Source organism: Phyllopteryx taeniolatus, chromosome 17 (genome assembly GCF_024500385.1).
Source record: "Phyllopteryx taeniolatus isolate TA_2022b chromosome 17, UOR_Ptae_1.2, whole genome shotgun sequence".
In the NCBI taxonomy this organism is placed as follows: Eukaryota; Metazoa; Chordata; class Actinopteri; order Syngnathiformes; family Syngnathidae; genus Phyllopteryx; species Phyllopteryx taeniolatus.
In genome coordinates this window covers 16,974,922-16,988,216 of record NC_084518.1, presented here as the reverse complement: position 1 = coordinate 16,988,216, position 13,295 = coordinate 16,974,922, and the positions used below count along the sequence as shown (strand labels likewise).

The 13,295-nt window shown below is 40.7% G+C and overlaps 1 protein-coding gene and 1 long non-coding RNA gene across 6 annotated transcripts in view; one reads left to right on the top strand and one right to left on the bottom strand.

Annotated features, from left to right (window-relative positions):
- LOC133467711 (uncharacterized) lies at positions 1 to 2,102 on the bottom strand. The gene is made up of 3 exons (XR_009785296.1): positions 1,787 to 2,102; positions 1,516 to 1,692; positions 1 to 821 (listed from the first exon to the last, which is right to left on the bottom strand). It is a non-coding gene; the product is annotated as an uncharacterized LOC133467711 (long non-coding RNA).
- A 190-nt stretch (positions 2,103 to 2,292) lies between these two features.
- The window catches only part of fryb (furry homolog b (Drosophila)), a 54,130-nt gene continuing 43,127 nt past the window's right edge, over positions 2,293 to 13,295 (top strand). For 3 of the 5 annotated variants that reach the window (XM_061751276.1, XM_061751275.1, XM_061751274.1), the window contains exon 1: positions 12,243 to 13,196. In XM_061751276.1, the coding sequence (XP_061607260.1) occupies positions 12,926 to 13,196 (271 nt within the window). In that variant the 5' untranslated portion in view covers positions 12,243 to 12,925. Of the gene's footprint in view, positions 2,451 to 12,231; positions 13,197 to 13,295 lie in introns of those variants that run through there. The other 2 variants (XM_061751279.1, XM_061751280.1) reach the window with 2 other exon arrangements.

The following is a 13,295-nucleotide window of genomic DNA, read 5'->3' as shown; positions in this document are numbered from 1 at the left end:
TTGAAGTTAATGACTATTTGCTAAAAACAATAAAGTTTATCAGTTTGAACATTAAATGTCTTTGTAGTGCATTCAATTAAATATAGGTTGAACATGATTTGCAAATCATTGTATTCTGATTTTATTGATGTTTAACACAACGTCCCAACTTCATTGGAATTGGGGTTGGACATGGCTGCTATTTGTTCACGTGCGTCCACATGTTTTTTTCATGTTGTTTTTCAAACAAAAGCGTCTCAGCTTGCCAAGCGATACATTTGTTTTCCACTCTCTGTGATGTATTTTTCCCAGAGCTATTGAACACAACGCACCACACAACCTGTGTACTGTACACACACACACACACACACACAAAACATACAACTGTTTACCTCATCACAAACATAGTTGTTTTTCTTGTGCTCACAAACATACAATTGTTTTTTTAAAATATTATAAAATAGCATATAGAAATAAATTGGTTTGATAAAGTGTCATTAAAATCATTCAGTGCCAGCCCTACCAGTTAACATGGATATTTGACTTCCAAAGCAGTCAATGGCAGTGAATGTGTTAAAGTTGTATATTTGTATGTTTCTGTGCCTTTAATGGGCCTTCGCTTTGGGTGAATTCCCAAGTAGGATTTTGTCAAGCCTGGGAAATTGCCCAAAATGGCTGTTTCAAACCAAAATGGCTAACTTCCTGTTCAATTTTGTGTCCAACTTTGCAGGTGGTGCGACATATTCCTATTAACTAAATTACCTTTTTGTAGTGTTTTAACATGCTCACCAAACTTTGCAAACACGTGTATCTTGCCCCAGGCACGACTGCTTCTGAAGGCCCTGGGCAGATTAGATTGAGATGGAAACAAATACAGGCTGAAATATGATTGGACAAAAAACATATCAAACATTCACATACATGTACTGGAAGCAGTGCAGTCAAGAAAAATACTACAAAATGAAGATAATATACTGTTGGGAATAAATCAATACAATTTCATGTAAAAAAAAAAATGTTAGGCTCTGTGTTGTATAGGTCATTGGTTCTGATTGTATTTAGGCCACCACTGCCTCCTAGTGTTATTATTGTTACGATCAGGCTGTCCTTTTTTGTAATTTAACATCTTAGGGAAGTTTGCTCCATAATATATACACAATATGAAATCTCGTGAAACAAGAAGTGTGTAGCACGTAGGGTCCTGTTCTAAAATTTCGCCTGGAGTTGTGTGAATGCTCCACATAGCGAAAGAGAACTGCAGCCTTGCTCCACTTCCTGCTTTCGTTCCACACTAGTTCTAGTTCTCTATTTAGAGGCACCAGACTGCAGACGTGACTACACACTCACACCCGGCACAACATTAGGTGCACCTGCACAAGCTTTGATACACTTTTGCACCTATTTAGACTGGGCATAAAGAGCAGCTTGCTTGTGATAGCGTCACTAAAAATTGAGCACTATTATCTTTGTAAAAATTCAGCCCCCCCCCCAAAAAAAAACAACAACAAAAAAAACCAGTTAAATTTAGAAACATACTTTTTGGCAGGTAGGTCCAGCATAAAAAGTCTCAAGAAGTCATGCTATAAGATTCACATGAAGTCAGCCATTTTGGTTTAAGGCAGCCATTTCAGGGTGAAGTTGATCATTTCCAGGGTCCCTCAGAGATTTCGTCCAATTGTTTGAATTTGAACCTCCTAAACTAGTCGAGTGATGCTAAATTGTGAAGCATTTGGTCATTGTGAGTGGGTAGAGCATGGCGGCAAAAGTTTGATGACTTGCTATAAAACAAGAAACTCCAATAAATTACCTTCACAAAGTCTTAAAAATTCACCCTCTGAAGCCAGATTCTCTTAACAACATGAAATTCGGCAAGCAGGTCCAGCATAAGCTGACCCACAAAAAAGTCTCAAAAAGCCATGCTATAAAACTCACTGGAACTCTACCATTTTGGTTTAAGGCTGCCATTTTGGGGTCAATTTGTTCATTTCCAGGGGTCCTTGTAGATATTTTGTCAGCCACAGTGCTGCCTGAATACAACTCAAAACTACAATTTGCTCTGCACAGCTGCTTTGCTTTTAATCCCACAAAAACATCATTTTTTTTCTCTTTCTCTTTTCTCTTTTTCTCTTTCTTTCATCATTTCACTGATTCGCTTCTCAGCATCCTCCATGGCAGGTGTCTTGCCCTTGGACCCGGGTGCGCCCTAGCGACACGTTGACGAACACTTGGCACCAGCCAATGGGAGACGTCCTCGGCGCCAGTTTCCCGAACGAGAGCCGCTGATTGGTTGCTAGGGGCGCGGCCCCGGGCCATCTCGCTGCTGTGTGCAGGCCGGGTGCTGTTGGGCTGTCAGCGGGAGCGAGGAGGCGAGACAGACGGACGGATGAAAACCAGCCACACAAACAGCACAAAAACAGGCTGAATAGGTGGCGCAAGATGGCTCAGTGAGCGTACACGTCGACGAAGAGAAGGTACAGTTGGGATTTCATGTTTGGCTTCCCTGCTTGCCTGGCGCTGGCCACAAAGGCAGAGAGGCAGGCGATGTTTTGATGGAAGATGTGACGACCACCGGGGCTCGAACGGGGTTAGCTCGGTGGCTAAGGACTTAGCTTCGGGCACGGCTGGTTATATTAGAAAAAGAGACCTCTTCGTGACCTTTCAGCCACTCACACGGTGGCTGCACGAGAAATGAATATGCTAATCGTACATTGGATGATAGCGTGACAACAAGGCAAGCCAAATTAGCATTGCTAATTGCTATTATCAGCAGAGACCACCTATATGAAATTAGTGGTAATGGGCCAGGCTTTGAACTGGAAAGAATTGTGACGTGATGTTGATTAGTGTTAAATCAATAACGATGTGACTAGATTTAACTTTATTGTGGCAGTATTTGGCTTTACCATTAAAGCTAGTCACATTGTGAACGAGTCCTGACAGTATAGTCAACCCACTCGCAATGACGAAAACTCCAAACTTTTGCAATTCAGCGTCACCCATCCGTCTAGAATATATAGCTAAAATTGGGTAACAACTGGACAAATCTCTCTGAGGAGTTTGTCTTTGAAGGACCCCTGGAAATGGCCAAAATGACTCTCAAATGTCCACTTCAAACCAAAGTAGTAGATTTCCTGTGTCTTTTCACGCATGGCTCCTTGATCATTTTTTTGTCCGTCTGCTCATGATACACTTGTCTACCGAATTGCATGTTGCTATGTTAAACTGGCTTTTGAGGCTAAATTTCCCCCAAAAGTGCGCATTTTGTGGCAAATCATCAGACTTCGCCATCAGGCTCCACCCACACTCAGTGTTGAGGACTCCAATTTTTCACAATGTATTATCGTTCATCTCTCTCGTGTAAGAATTTCAAATTTAATAGGAATCAAGACAAGATCTCTTGTAGGAGTTTGGTTTTGAAGGACCCCTGGAAATGGAGAAAAATTACTCAAAAATGGCCACTTCAAACCAGAGTGTCAGACTTGTCAGTCTATGGAAAGTCATCAAAATTTGGCATCAGGCTCCACCCACACGTAGTGACAGAGACTATTCACATTGTATTGGCTGCCTACTGTCTGGTATATGGGGTTCAAATTTGGTAGGAAATCTCTCGTAGAAGGTTTGCTTTGCAGGACCCATGATAATAGCCAAAATGACCATAAAATGGCTGATTCAAAACAAAATAGCGGACTTTCTGTGTCTTTCCCTGCACACTTCTGAAGGGTTTTTTGTGTATCAACTCATTGATAGTCATGATACCCAATTTCTTGTTTGATGTTGCTAAGGGAAACGGGCTTCGGGGGCTGAATTTTCCCCAAAACCTGGAGCAATCAGACAAAAATCTTGCGTTTAAAGGACCCCCGGAAATGGCCAAAATTACCCTAAAATACGCGCCTCAAACCTTGTCACCTTTCCTGTGCCTTTTCTGGCATGCTTTTTGAGACTTTCTTATGGACTTGCATCTCAACCCTTGCTGATTTGCAAACACACGTTCTGTAATGCCCTAAGATGTCGCCCACACTGCTCCTTAAGACGCTATGTTAGCGGAGGAGTAGCTAGTTGATAGTTGGCCGACGACAGAGAACAGCACCTTGATAGAAAATTCCAGTCGAGGTCCGACAGGCGGGCGAAGCTCCTTGCTGGGTTGATGCCGGAGAAAACAGGGTGCTAAACTTCTCAAGATGATGCAAAGAAAGTTACGGATTGTTGTAGTGCTGGAGGTTAAGAGCTGATCAATTGCTAACAGCTAGCTGCTCAACATAAGGTACAGTAAGTACCCAACTAAAGATAAACAGTCGTTTGCGATATATGTATTCATAAAAATGGGCTTATCTATGTATCACTGAGTCACAAATAGAATAAAATCGCTCATTGGAAAGTAGTAACTGGTATTTTTACGGGTTAGGAAGCGGCAACATTTACACCTGTATCCTTTCCAAATCAAAACATCTGCAATTTAGGTTGCAAAATTCCAGGAATTTTCAAAGTTGTAAACTTTCATAGGGAATCTATGGGAATTAACTGTAAATTTGTCTCTATTTTCTATTAATTCTCTATTAATAATCTATTTTTGTCTAGCCACGCCCCAGCGTCATCATCCCCCCGGGACCCTCCATCTCACCAGCTGTTTTCCACAGCCTGTCTGCTTTGGCGACCCACTTAACTCCATTGTTCTGCCATTTTTGTGTCAGTTTGGGTCATCCATTCAACATGAAGTATGCAATTGAACGAGATCCAGTAGGACAGATGCTGCGGTTGCAAAGATCATAATTTCTCAGGTTTGATTGACACTTATGAATGACGATGTAATGAAATTGTACCTCGCGACAAACCGCAATAATAAAAACGTCGTTAAAGACCCTGTAAACGGACCCCAAAAAAAGTGTTTTAAATTTGATACACCACAGAGAAGAGTGTTGTTAAAAAGTCTGCCAAATTTGAAAGATTGAACAAATCAGCAGTTGTGTAAAATAAGGCTCCCAAATCATCCATCCATATAGCCATCATGAAAAATAAAAATAAAGCCCGCCCTCAAGTTGCAGGACTGTGTGGTCTCAGTTGTGCCATCTTTGTTTGAAGTGTCCATTTGAGCCCTTATTTTCACATATTTGCATATCTGTTGTTGACCAATACTGGCAACTCATGGCAGAGTAGCATCTGCCCCATTTGCAGACTGACTGAGGAGTATCTGCAACATTTGCACAATCAACATTGTCCCAGATTATCGCACTACTCGTCACTTTAAACTGCATTCACTCCTTGAAGTCTCTGCGTCCTTTGCACAATGGTCATTGCACCGGACTATTGCGAGATTAGTCATTCGAACTGCTCTAAGTGCTAGAAGACTCTGCATCTTTTTGCACAATTTTCCTCCCAAAAATAATAATTTGTACCGGCATTACCAGATAACTATATATTTTATTTTTGTGATAGTCACGTTAACGCTGAGAAAAGAGCTTATTAGCAGGAAAATGCCGTTTCACTGCTTGTTTGGTATCATGAGAAATCCCAGAAAGGGGGGGGGGGGAAATCTTTTTCATTTTGAATAATGTTATTGTCATTTTATTTTAATGCCAAATCGCCCAAATCAACACGCAAACACAGCTACAGTTAACATGCGGCTAGCTAGCTCGCTAGCTGCTAGTTTGTGTGCTTGTCTCGGTGCTGCAAATTGTGTGAAGTTGCTCACAGATGTGACATGTAGCACATATTTTGTTTTAGTGTTTTCACATGCGTCATGTTCAGTCCATCCACTCAGCAGGTTGTGTAAAAGTGGGTCAGTCGTCGTCCATGACGATGATGGTGATGATGATGGTGTGGGTCTCGAGTGGATTGTTTGCTCCCGGTGCTCATCTTGCTGAGTGTGCGTGGGACTGTGTTTTTTTTCAGGTTGTCGGTGGATGCTTCTTTAGTGTATATTGTTTCAAAAAAGTGCAGTGAAACCTCGAAAGTGCCTGCGCAGTTGACGTCGTACAATTTAAAACTCAACCGAGACCGTCCGTATACCAAGGAGACATACATTTTTTTGGTCACAATTCAAAACAGTTCCCGGGTGTCTTAACAACATTTCTGTGGCATACTTTCGTCAAATACTCAAGAGGATCAAGAATGATGGACATACAGCGTGTTGTGTGCCATGGCGATACTGCTGGGCCAATGGCGAGCCTGGATCTTGTTGGGCGTGATTGTGATTGTTATGTGAATTCGCCCCACCGTGATGTCGCAATCGAGCAAAATTCAAAAGAGCTGCCTCACAGACATATTTTAATCAATAAGTTGATGACTTAAGAATTACTTGTTTGGTAAATTTCACACTGGACAGGCGGGCAGACGTTGCGGACGCAAAATTATTTGAGTACAACCACGAAAAAGTTAGTTTTCTATAATATATGCCCCCTTTAATTGTTCATTGGAGTCTACAGGTTGAGCGTTTCTTACTGGTGGGCAAAAGAGCATACTTGTTTTTAACCTTTCAATAAAATATACCCCCACCACCATGTCGTGAACTCACTCCCATCTTTACTCAGTCATCATTGTTGCCATGGATACCACCTGGCACCACACACCCGTTGGCTTACATGGTGCGGTCCTTCGGCCAGGCAAGTTTGCGCACACACAAACACACATGCAGAGACACAAAAGCACACGTGCACAGTGCACACACATTCCTCGGAATCCACTCCCTGTCTTAATATGGCCTCAAGTGCTGCCAAAGTTACCTAACGCAAATGCGTTTATGTGAAAAAGAGGAGATGAACACGCCAGAATGTGTTGTTTTCCTCCACCAAAGATGCTATGTCAGCATTTCTGTTTGTTTATTTGTTTGTTTGAAGTTTTGAATATTTTTTCCCCCGTTTTAAGCCTTTTTCCCCAAACTTCTCTGTGACCAACAATTTATTCAATTCAGTAATTTTGGCTTGAAGCATACATTTTAGGGACATTTTGTTTATTTCCAGGTGTTCTATTTACTCAGTCCGGCCCTTTTTTTTTTTTTTTTGAAGCATCCATTTTATGGTCGCATTTGTCATTTCCTGGTGCCCTTTTGACTCAGTTCTGCCATTTTGGTTTGGAGTCTCCATTTTAGTGATATTTTGTCTATTTCTAGGGGTTCTACTGAAAAATTCAGCCAATTTGGTTCAAACTGTCCTTTTGGGGGATTTAAAGTATAAGTTTTAGGTACATTTTGTCCGTTTCTAATTGTCCTATTGGCTGAATTCTGTGTCCATTTTAGCTGTCATTTTGATTCAGTTCTTCCATTTTTGAGTTTCCAACGTCCATTTTAGGGTAATTTTTGTCAATTTCCAGGGATCCTATTGACTTAATTCGAATTGTGAATTACAATGTCCATTTTAATGACATTTTGTCCCTTTTCATGGGTCCTATTGACTGAATTCAACTGTTATAAATGGAAGTTTCTCTTTTAGGTACATTTTGTCCATTTCCATCGGCAGTATTAACAAAATTCAGCCATATTGGATTGAGGCGGCCCTTCTAACGCCGTTAAGACTATTACCCGCAGTTATCACAGTCTTTAGTGTATTTCTGATTGCCAGTGTTCATCCTGAGGCCCTTTAACGTTGACAATAACAGCTGTGACTGATAGAATGGGCTCAAGGGGGCACCATTGCAGTGTGCAGAATTGACGGCTGCCTGCGTAGCACCAGGGCAACTGATCCACTGTGGAAATTTGATACTTGACAGTGAACTTAAAAGCAGATGATGATTTGATGATCTGCGGGCGTTGAAAAAAGTAACAAGCCTATTTTGACAAAGTAAGGAATCAAAAGTACAGATATGTTTACAAAGTAAAATGTGGTCAGAAAATAAATACTGAAGTACAGATACCACAAAAATCAGCTGAAGTACAGTAACGAAGTACTTGTACTTTTTTTTCTTCCCACCACTGAACGCTTGTCATCGAAATCAATTCAACCTGCTGTCGACAGGTCTTGGCTCATGTGTACTCGTCACTGATGTAAAATGTTTGTTGTATGGTGTCATTTGTTACTATGAGTGAGTTGGCATCATGAATTTCACCTGTCAGCCCAGTGAACTCTTGAACTGCTGGCTTGATGATTTCGCTGAGCCAAAAGTCAACATGTTCCTGCCCTGCTCTACGTTTCTGTTGGACCAAGCTGCTCGCTCATCAGTCCCGGCAGGACTGGTTTTGAATCTCGCTGAGTTATCAAAAAGATGGGACGAAATTGTCTGCGATGCAGTTGGAAAAAAAAGATGTCACGAATATAATTTGAGACTAGCCTACTTTAAACATCATTTCAATCCATAACGATCTGTTTGTATAGTACCTAAAAAAACAAAACAATATTCTTTGAATTGCATCACATCATAGTGTGTTGTATTATTAGAGAAAATACAATTAGTTGATTAGTTAATTATAGTGAGTGAAATCGTCTCATAATTGGAGAGTAGTGTCTTGTAATTGAAATCTATCGAATTGTAATTGGAATGTATTGTATCGTAATTGAAGTGAATTGTTCCATACCGTATTGAATCGTAACATCATACGGTATCGAAATCGGAGTAAATCAACTTGAATCGTAATTGGAGTGTGTGACATTATATTATAATTGGAGTCAATCGTGTTACATCGTATCAGAAAATGGTATGGTATCGTAATTTCAATGTTTCGCATCATAATTTTGGTGAATCTTATCACATTGTTTGGTTATCGGAGTGAATCTCATAACATCGACCGTTTTATTGTTATGTTTAAGTTAAAAAATACAAGCTCATGTTGCACATTTACAGTGTAATGACAAGCAACAATAAAAAAAATAACTCTGCTTTGTCATCTTGGGCTGGGCGATTATGGAAAAAATAATAATCACTATTATTTTGATTGCTATTGAAAACACAATGGATAAAGACGATTATTCATTGATTTCCAAACTTAGTATTTATTCAACTACCAAAATTCAACTTTAAATAGAATGAAAAAGAACAACCAGAAAATAAATTAGTAACAAGTAAAATAATATATATGGTCATAGAAACTATATATTCAAGTAAATTTCTGTCGTTCCTGCTGTGTGTACCTTGGCCTCTTAGGGGCAGTGTGGTGCACGTATGGAAATACTCTTACATAAAGAGAGAATGAATAGAAGAAGAAATTAGCAAACTTTATTAATATAACCCGTTTTTGGAAAATTATGAAGAATATATGCCTGTGAATATTGTTATATTACATGGTTGTGTGTGTTATTATAATGTTTGCTAGCTGGTCGGGTAAATAGAGTTTTCAATTAAGTACGAGCATGAAGCTGGCGATGTTTCTAAAAAAAAAAAACCAAAAAAAAACAAAGAAAAACTGTGTTTTGTTTAATTGTTCAATGTGTGTGTAATTTTTGTTGTTGCGTGTTTAGTTTTACAGTAAACTCCAACTGGGATGTCAAAAAAAAGGTTAAAGCATGCTTTGTGGGGTGGGGGGGGGCAAGGTAACAGACATCACACGCTTGTTTCAAGAAACACAGATGCGTTCAGGATTCTTTCACAGCACAGGAACTTGCAAACTCACAGCGTGTTGTTCGGCACAATCGTTTTTCTTCAATAATAATGTTTTTATGATCGTGAGAAGCCAAAATCAAAATCACGATTAAATCTCCATTAATCGCCCAGCCCTAATACACACAAACACACACACAAAGTTTGCGTGTGGATATTAAAAAATATCAGCGCTTTCAGTTGATTTCTTGTTCCTCAGTGTCAAGCTAGCTTTGTTAGCTTTCTTGTCTTTCACTTATAAACACGACACTATTAGCAAACTGAATGGCAAAAAAAAAGAAAAACACTTAGCACCTGTTTCCCACTGAGGGGGAGGACACAAGCACTCTTTTGTTAACAACTCATCAGAAACCTGTTGAGCAAGACCGTTCACCGTATGGCCTGGCTTCATGGCTCAACTTCGTTTTGAGCTTCACGGGACCATTACATCAGTTAAATGATACGACAGTTGCGGTTTCAAAAACAAAACAAAACAAAGAAAACACAAAAACCAACAACTGCTGATGGAGCAACTGCTATTGGGGCGATGGCCCACACGCCTCCTTTCTCTTGCGATGTCTACCCGCGTGGAATCAATCAAGACTTGTTCGGGACTTTTCCGACCCTCTGGCGACAATTTAAAAAAATCTATTTATTTATCTATCTATCTTTTTTCAAAAGTGGATTGCAATTTTAATTCCTGCTAAAGAATAGACAACTTGAGTGGTATCCTTTTTACATTGTTTTCCATATGGCAAGAAAGGAGCCCAGTGGAAAGCAATGGCGGAGTCAATCGCACTGAACATTGGCAGACATGGTGCCCATTTACAGTGTACGTTGCAAAAGCAGTGATTTATCCACATTTTGGTAACTTGTGACATTTTTGAGGTACAGTATGTTCTTCCAAGTCGCAAGATGAGAAGCCCGCGAGAGAGCTGAAATAGTGTTTTTGTGAATTTTTTTTTTCATCAAGATTTCCTTTTACGGCCATATCGCCCAGCCCTCAGACGAGAAGATCAGGAAGAATTCATCTAATTACCACGAGTCTAGTTGTTGACCTTCTGGCATATATGGCACACTGACTAATCAGGTCGAGCAAAGCAAGTAGAGCGACTTGTCACAAGACTGACTGTCACCCAATAATGAAAGCCAGCCTCACAAACAGCCGCTACGGCCGCCGATTACATAGTAGGATTGCTTACGTGCGCGGGTTTTTAATTGATAACGCCCAATTGACAGTTGTACAGAAGTAAAAAGATAATAGGGAGTTTGCAGCGTCTCCGCCTCGTGGCAACACACCTTTGTTTATCTTCCATTTCCAGCCAAACCCAATGCTTCAGTCTATAATGTCTAGTGTGATGCCAAACCAAAGAGGTTGAAAAGAAATGGTTTATTCAAAATCAGATATTTACATAAAATAAATGAAAGTGCTTTTCTCCAATCATCTTGAAATGGTAAAATTCTAATGACTTAAGTGAGTGAGCCAAGCATATACAGTATTTTAGGTTTATATTGGCTATTTCCTTTTTACTCAATTCAGCCACTTTCATTCAAAGCATCACTTGTAGGGACATTATGTCCATTTGTAGAGGTCCTCTTGACTAAATTGTGTCATTTTGGTTCAAAGCCTCCATTTTAGGGATTTTTTTGTCCATTTCCAGGGGTCCTACTGACTGAATTCTGCCATTTTGGTACAAAGCATCCATTTAAGGACCATTTTGTCAATTTTTTTTAGGTAGGGGTGTCGCGATCCAATATTTGATGTCAGCTAACTGTCTGATATCAGCACAAAAAACAGTACCAGATTATATCGGAATGAACCTAAAATGTCCGTGCTGATATCGTGTCGGATAAGTATCGGTATCGGCCAATACTCAAGGCTGCAATATCGGTATTGGAAGTGAAAAAGTTGTATCAGGACATCACTATTTTTAGGTGTCCTTTTACCTGAATTCCACCATTTTTAGTTGCTTAGGGGTAATTGATTTTAATTCCAATCCCATTTAAGGTAGGACCTTAAAAGACAACATTTGCTTCTATTTTCACATTCTAAGAATAATTGCAGAGTTGATAATTTCTTTAGCCATCAATATTCACATATACATAAATGTGTGTGCGTGTGTGTTTTGTTGCTGTTGTTGTTGTTTTCCGTTTCATTCAGATGAAACATGAAGCAACTTGTTTTCCCACATTGGGCCGCTTGGGTGTGACACTCAATGGGGTGATGTCATGACAGTGGTGGCATCAACAGCGAAAAGGCCCCCCAGGGGATAGGTTTTCTACACGGCAAAATAACAAGATAGTTTTTTTTTTTTCTCAGGTGGTACGAAAAAAGGCTTTCTGCAATCTTGATGTTTCTTTGCTTGTTTGTGCTAAATTGGGAAGTGCTGAAGGGATGAGTAGTAGTAGTCCTTATTTTTAGGACAGAATGCCACTTATAACTGATTTGGTGACAAGTAGAAAGCAGCACATTGCTCAAAATAATGTATTCAATACCTGGGTTACTCTTATCAGGATGAACCGGTGAAACAAATGCCATGAGAGCAATTGTCTTTGCTAGAAGCCCTGCACATTATCTTTGCAAATGCCATCTGCTCATCAAGTTTAACAGTCAAACTTGTGCGTCTGTCCCAGCATTGAGGGCTTTTCCTGTTTGTGTTTGGCTTAGTCCCACCCGCTTGTTGAGGGGTGTGTCAGCTCCCAGTAACCCAACACCATTAACACGTTGAGGTTACTGTAACTGGCTAAACAGCCTCGACCAGTGAGCTGAAGGAACTCAAACGCTTACTCACACCCACATGCCGCATGTGTCGGCCGTCTGGATCAAGCCGGCGCATGCATGGTATTCTATCACACTTCCACACTGCTGCGGGATGAGCGAAGAAGAAGAAGGAAGCAGGTGTTGGGAGTAGTACTTCACGTATGATCAAAGGGAGTGTTGGAAAAGCCCCTAAGAGGGAAGAAAGAAATACAGCAAGTGGACGAAGAAAGGGGGATCCACCCAAACATCTTCAAGCACCCAATCGCAGCAAGCTCTCAGAATTGGATCCCACCCTCGTTCATCACCTGAGAGTTGAGTGCAGTTGTGCCTCGGAGAGTCAGACAACAAAGAACCATGCCTGGCGCGTTCGCTGAGCTTTGAAAGGAAAGAAGATCTTGGAAAACAAAGAACGTTTCGGACGAAGACTTTTTGGGAGGAAAAGCTGGAATCTCTTGGGCAACTCCGGCGACTGATAGACAGAACTTATTAAAGAGTGCGAAAACACTGGATGTACAAGGAGATGAAGATTTCAGCCACACGATCAACACCATCATTTTGAGTTATTTGTAAAAGTTTTCCGTAACCAGCTTTTCATCGTTCGCTGTCAAGACATCATGTGTCTTCTTCCTCCAAATGGCAAATCTGAGGTTTTAATGAGAAACTACTGAGAAAAGCACTCACCCGACAATGATGTCCACGGAAGATTTTGGAAGCATTGCCAGCCTCGGGGCTGAAAGCGGAATATCAGACTACGGTGACAGCCTTTCCATGAGAAGCCAAAGCCAGAGCCTGGATCAGGACCAAGACCTGGTCGATTCAAGCCAAGGCCTGGATGGGATTGTCATGGAGCGCATTGCCTCTTTGCCACTACCTTTGGACATGTACGATCCCATCGACTTTATCGGGAGATTTTCAAAGTTCCAGTCTAGGTCCAGAAAGCGAACACGAATCATCGTAGGTAGGTGACCACATGCTAGTTCCCTTTAAAGACTTAATATTACAATGGATACAGGCAAGGCTCACCTAAAAGTCACTGATGAACCGTAGGAAACCTAAT